Source organism: Neovison vison, chromosome 12 (assembly GCF_020171115.1).
Source record: "Neovison vison isolate M4711 chromosome 12, ASM_NN_V1, whole genome shotgun sequence".
Taxonomy (NCBI): domain Eukaryota; kingdom Metazoa; phylum Chordata; class Mammalia; order Carnivora; family Mustelidae; genus Neogale; species Neogale vison.
Genome location: NC_058102.1, coordinates 12,270,554 through 12,276,553, shown reverse-complemented (window position 1 = coordinate 12,276,553; position 6,000 = coordinate 12,270,554). Strand labels below are relative to the sequence as shown.

General features: G+C 54.0%; 1 protein-coding gene across 3 annotated transcripts in view; it reads left to right on the top strand.

Moving 5' to 3' along the window:
- The first annotated feature begins 345 nt into the window (after window positions 1-345).
- Window positions 346-6,000, top strand: part of TOM1 (target of myb1 membrane trafficking protein) — a 42,684-nt gene continuing 37,029 nt past the window's right edge. For 2 of the 3 annotated variants that reach the window (XM_044229310.1, XM_044229308.1), the window contains exon 1: window positions 346-492. In XM_044229310.1, the coding sequence (XP_044085245.1) occupies window positions 441-492 (52 nt within the window). In that variant the 5' untranslated portion in view covers window positions 346-440. The remainder of the gene's footprint in view (window positions 493-6,000) is intronic. The other variant, XM_044229311.1, reaches the window with a different exon arrangement.

Below are 6,000 nucleotides of genomic sequence, written 5' to 3'. Positions count from 1 at the left end.
CAGACGATGCTGTCAGCCCCATTGTAGTCTGGTGAGGTCACTGGAAGGAGAACTGGTCTCAGCTTGCTACGTAACCTTATCCGAGTCATTTCCCTGCTCTGATACCCTGCTGAACAGAAGCGCTCGAGTGGTAGGTCACGCCCTTAAAAAAAACACCGGGGCGTGGCATCTCTAAGCCACGCCCCCAGATCCGCCCCAGGCCTACGCGGTGCGTGGAGACCACAAACGCCGAATGAGTGGCAGTGAGGTCATCGCCCTCCGCCTCCGGGCGCCCTACCCTCCACGTTAGGGGTGGGGCCTGTGGCCAGGCTCGACTCCCTCACGCCCCGCCTCCACGAACGCCTCCTCGCGGACCCTCCGGCACGTCACGTGACAGATCGGCGGCGCTGGCGGTTGCTGTCAGCTGATTCCCCGGGTTGGTGGCTGTGGCAGCCGCGGCGATGGACTTTCTCCTGGGGAACCCGTTCAGCTCTCCGGTGGGACAGCGCATCGGTGAGTCACCGGAGGCCCGTCTAGCCCCGCCGCAGGGCCCCGCACCCGGCCTCGGTCCCTCGGGGCGCCTCCAGGTCTCAAGCCACCGTCCCGAGGGAGGTTGGAGGGGAACGAGGCTAGCGTGTCTCTCCCCGACCTGGCCCCGCCCATCCTCCCGCCTACCTTGATTGACAAAAGCCGTAGTCCATTAAGAAGCCTCGACTTGTGATGGATGCCCATTCCAACCAATACCTAAAGAGGGAGGGCGGGTCCGGGCGGCCGCGGCTCAGCCAATGAGTGGCTGCTGGGGTCGTGAATCCAGGGAGAAAGTTTTGGGGGTGGAAGGGGCTGCTTGGTTTTACCGTTTGGGGGCTCTTGGCCTGTGTCCCTCGTCGCCTTCCCAGCCCGGGTCGTGGCGCCTGGGCTCTTGCCCACTCCCTCCTGGCTCGCCGGGCTCTCGGGACACGGATACCGGAGAAGGGCTCTAAGTCCGTTCTCTCAGGACCAGGAGACCAGGGCTTGGCGTCTGGACTGGCGACTTGCGGGGACCCGGCCAGGCCACCCTGCTGCGCCCGGGGCCCGGCCAGACGCTGGCGAACCTGCCAGACCAGCAGCAGGTCGGCCGCACGGTCGCAGACTCCCCGAGCTGAAAGCGACCTCAAGAACCACCTGATTCCGCCTCTCTCTTTCTCTGTGGCCGGGTGGGCCAAGCAGCCTGGCCCGAGGCACAGGCTCACTTAGCGCCCAGATCCTGACTCGCCTGCCCTCTGCGGACGGGAGACTTACTAGCTCTGTGACGTTGCTTCTTTGCTTCCTCACCTGTAATTAAGGGTATATTAATGGTCCCTGCTTTTGTGGGGTTGTTGTGAAGGTTCAACGTGTTAATAATTGTGAGGTACTTAGAACCCTGCCTGGCACAAGGCCTTGCTATATAAAATAAAGTGGTAGTACTCATCCTCTGTTACTGAGGTACCAAGTGAGGGTGGGGAATCTGGAAATAGCTGAGCGGTGGATGTCACAGGTCCTCCTTGCTGTGCACCAACAGGGGGAAGAACTACAGGCCCTGGCCCAAACAGCTGACACTTCCCCAAGGGCAGGCTGAACAGGCTGCTCGAATTAGGAAACTGTGGCTAGTACTGTGAAATTCTTCCTTCATCCTCTTGATGGCCGTTAGTGTTCAGTCCAGACTAGGAAAATTGGAACTTTTAGACATTCTTTCCATTCTTACTATCTTGGAAGCCAAACCCACTTCACTGTCAACCCAGCTCTGCCACTTAATTGGCACCACGGCTGTCTGTGGCTCTTCTGAGGTTTTGTAATCAAATTTATCCAAGAGAGGGGTGGAAGTCCAGGATTTCTTTACAGGCCAGAAAGCTCCTGGACCAGAGAGGGGAAGCTGCCCTCTGAGGAACACCCTGCCGCTCCCGGCCACACACACCCAGCAATGAGTCATTGTTTTGGAGCTGAAAAGAGAACGCGGCTCTCCCCTCATCTTTATTTCTCCAAAAACAGATACCACTGCTTTCATCACATGCCAACTTTGAGACTTCTTACTTTAAAAAAAAAAAAAAAAGAAAAGAAATCTGATCTTCAAAGTCAGCCACATTGTCCGAACCTTTCTAGAGAAGCTCACCTGGGCTCTGGGCCTGAGCTTGTCAAAGAAAAGAGTTTCTCTTCTTATCCTAAGGGTTGCCTGCCTGACACAAGAAACAGTGTGCCCAGAGAAAATACTACTGTTATGGTAGCTTAGAGCCCAAACCAAATTTTACTACTGGAAGGGTTCTTACCCTGGGGGTCTTCTAACTCAGGGTTCTCCTCAGAATACCCTGGAAGATTTGTTAAAGACAGAGTTTCTGACTCTGTAGGTCTGGAGTGAGCCTTACAATATGCATTACTAACAAATTTCCAGGAGATGCTAATGCCACTGGATTGGAAACCACATGTTGGAAAGCTCCATTCTAGCCCATCCCCTTTATTTTCCACAGGAGGAGACTGTGACTCGCCCAGGCCCCCAGTGAATTGGTAGTAAAGCTGTGATGAATCTCCTAGAACCCATGAGATTTGAACCAAAGCTGAAGAGGCTCTAAAGTAGAATTAAATGAAGAATTGCTGCCATTTGAGTAAATGCCTTTGGTATTCCATATGTTTCTTTTAGAGAAAGAGAGGGAAGGACTGCTGATGGACGGTGATGGTTGGTGACCTAGTAGTTCTGTAAACCGGAGGAGGAAAAGAACCTCCAGACTGCCACCTCCATCCCCTTATTGTGAGTAGGGCCTTGTAGAGGTGACATCCCCGAGCACAGCGAGTGCCGGTGATGCTTATCAGGGGTGAGTGTCACTCAACTCACAAAGCCCTCATCCTCCTATGCACCCAAGCACCTTGGTGTTTGTCGCTCCCTCTGCCCAGGGGCCTGCTCCAGTGTGCCTCCTTCAATGCTCAGGCATTGTCACCTCCTCCTTTCCTGACCGCTTCAGATCCAGCCATTGCTTTCGTGCCCTTGCATCTCCCCCGCTCCTTGGGCTTCCTCACTCTCTGCCTTTGGGCTCTGAGGCTCCACTGCTGCCTCTCCGGGTGGTGGTGAGAATGAAGCAGGCCACTCCCTCTCCCCCCAAGAGTGCCTGGCACATTGTGAGTGTGCGGGAAACATTAGATCTTGCTGTTCCTCATCGTTGTGTTTATCATTTTCACCATCGCACGCTGACAGAGCAGTGGCCCATGCTGTAGTACTTGTGTGTCGGTGTGTCCCCAGCTAGACTAAATTTCCTGAGAGCAGGGACTGGACCTCACTGGTCAGGACCTATGCCACCTGGCATGGCCCCTGGCCCCATAGTAGGAGGGAAGAAAGGAAGGAGAAAAAGAATAACATCTTGGGAGCAAATACCATGCACCAGGGACCATGTCTGGTTATTAACATGGTTATTAACAATTGGTCAAGCAACTGCCTTCTGTTCGGGTCATGATCCTGGGGTCCTGGGTTCGAGTCCCACATCGGGCTCCCCCTGTTCTGTGGGGAGCCTGCTTCTTCTCCCTCTGCCAGCCACTCCGCCTGCTTGGGGTCGCGCTCTCTCTCTCTCTCTCTCTCTTTGGATCAAATAAATAAATAAAATCTTTAAAAAAAAAAAAAACATTCACAGTGATACTGTAGGTTTTGCTATTTTTTCCATTTCACAAAAGTGAGCGTGAGGGAACATAGCATTTCACAGTTGCTTGGGGTCGGGATCCAGAGCCCCCATCCTCTCCTACCCCTTGCCAGGCTGTATCTGGCTGATCAGTGCATATTCAGAATTTATATTAGTCCAGCCCTCCAAGTGCCACAGTTACTGCTCTACCCACAGATTAGCTTTGCTGATTAGGATGTACGTGAGTCTGTGTGCATTGCTGGGTCACTCGGCCTTATCATTTGGTAGGAGAGCTTCCGGAGCAGCAGCCTGTGGCTGAGAGGATTCCCAGATCATTAGTGTGAAGTGGTGTTGACACAGCTCTCTCCTTGCAAGGATTTCAAAACCCTTTCCGGTATCCCCGAAGGACAGATCCTATGGATTGTTTTATAGACAGATGTCAGAAGGCAACCCAAGAAGCCCATTGCCCATTTCTGAACGTCAGCTCCTCCCTGGCACTTTGAGTCAGAGACCCAGCTGACTCAGAAAGCATGCCACATGCACCAGACGCTGTCAACATTGGTTGTCCCCGAGGACCAGCCCCCAGTGCTTGGGCTGGACGTGGTGGTTGCTGCACATGCCAGGGAGCTCCGAGCCTAAGCCGAGCCCCGGGATGGACGGGAGAGGGGAAAAAGGCAGGCAGAACTGCCCTTGGATCCACAAAGGCCAAGCCAGGGGAGCTACAGGGAGGAATCTTAGAGGGGGGACCCCAGGTGTTAGTAGAGAGAGCACCTGCGGCCTTCTGGAGGGCAATTTTGGGAGAGATGGCCTAGAAGCCAGACTCGCTGCTCAAGCAGTATCGAGGGAACCAGCAAACTGGGAGGCAGAAGACCTGGGCCCAGCTCCAGTTCCACTCCTAACTGTGGCATGTCCCCTCACCATTGCCCATAGCCTGTCTGCAACGTGCACCACCGTTCTCCCTCTACTTCAGAGCACCAAGGAGGAACAGCCAAGGGGACGGATGAGGGCAGGGAAGGGCAGGCACTGGAGGGAAGAAGGGAACTAACGACCTGGAAAGGAGTGGTAGAACGGCTCCGTAGACTTGGAGGGCAGAGAACGAAGTCAGCGGAGTGGAACTGGGGGTCTGCACATGCAGCCCTCGCCCCTTGCATTGCTGCTCTTCCCTCCCCACTGCCGGAGGGTGAAGGTAGAGGCTGGAGGGAGGGAGGCTGTCAGGAGGATTCCCACAGTGGCTGCCAGGAGCAACTAGCCCATTATTCACAAACTTTCTGGAAGGGGCTGGAAAGTAAATGTCTACAGTTCTGTGGGCCTGTGGAGTCTGTTGTGACCACTGAGCTCTGCCATTGTAACAGAAAAGCAGCATAGCCCATGTGCAGGCGAATAGGCATGGCTGTGTTCCAGTCAGATTGTGGGCACTAAAATGTGAATTTCATATCGTTTTCATATGTCATGAAGTAATACTCTTTGGATTTGTTTTCAGCCATTTAAAAATGTGAAAACCATTGTTAACTTGTGGGCCATACAAAAGTAGACTTAACTGGCCCGTGCGTTCATGGTTCGCTGACCTGGATCAGACCAGCTGGCCAGATGTAGAATGATGGAAGGCATATTCCCCAGAGTAGGGTCCCGGAGAACCCCACGTCATGGATGCCTAAGGTTGTTCCTGTCCTGGGCCTCTCAATTCTGAATCCCTCCTACTTCCCACAGTGTGCCCAGCTGGTGGGGGGGCTCAGGTCTTAAAGCTCTGAGTCCCTGATCTCTAAGTGCTGGAGCCAACTTAGTCCACGTCTCTGTCCGGACGACAATAGGGAACAATGTCTAGAAAGGGCCTTGGGTCAACTGGCTGTGTGGTGCGCGTGGTTAGGCATCCAAGATGAGCCCTTGAGTGCCACCGAATGGTCTGAGTCCTGGCTCAGCCTCCACCAGCTTTGTTACCTGGGGCGAGTTACAGAACCTCCATGGCCTTCAGTGTCACATCTGTAAAATAAGAATGTTTTACACAATATTCCTCGGGATTGCCATTTGGCCGTGTTGGGCGGCACGCAGCCCCATGCCTGCCAGACTGTAAGAGTCCGTAGCTGTTAGCTGCTGTGATTTCTTTACTGGCGTTACCATCATTGCTGGGGCATAGTGTAAATTCGTGGCAGAGCCAAGGTATCAACCCAAGGCTGTGGCTCTAGTGCAGCTCCTCTGTTGGCCGTGCTGTCCCTGGGCAATGAGCAGTCACTGGCTGATGGCAGCCACCTTCCTAGGTCGGGTTTCAGGCTGTGGGGTGGATCCCATTCTTCCTTGGGAATTAAGGCCTCTGCCTGACCCTGGGGATAGAACTGGTGAATAGGTTTTATTCCCTCACTGAGCTCAAAGAAGTAAGAGTCAAGTGCCGGATTTCCGCCCTTCTGGTTTTAGAAAA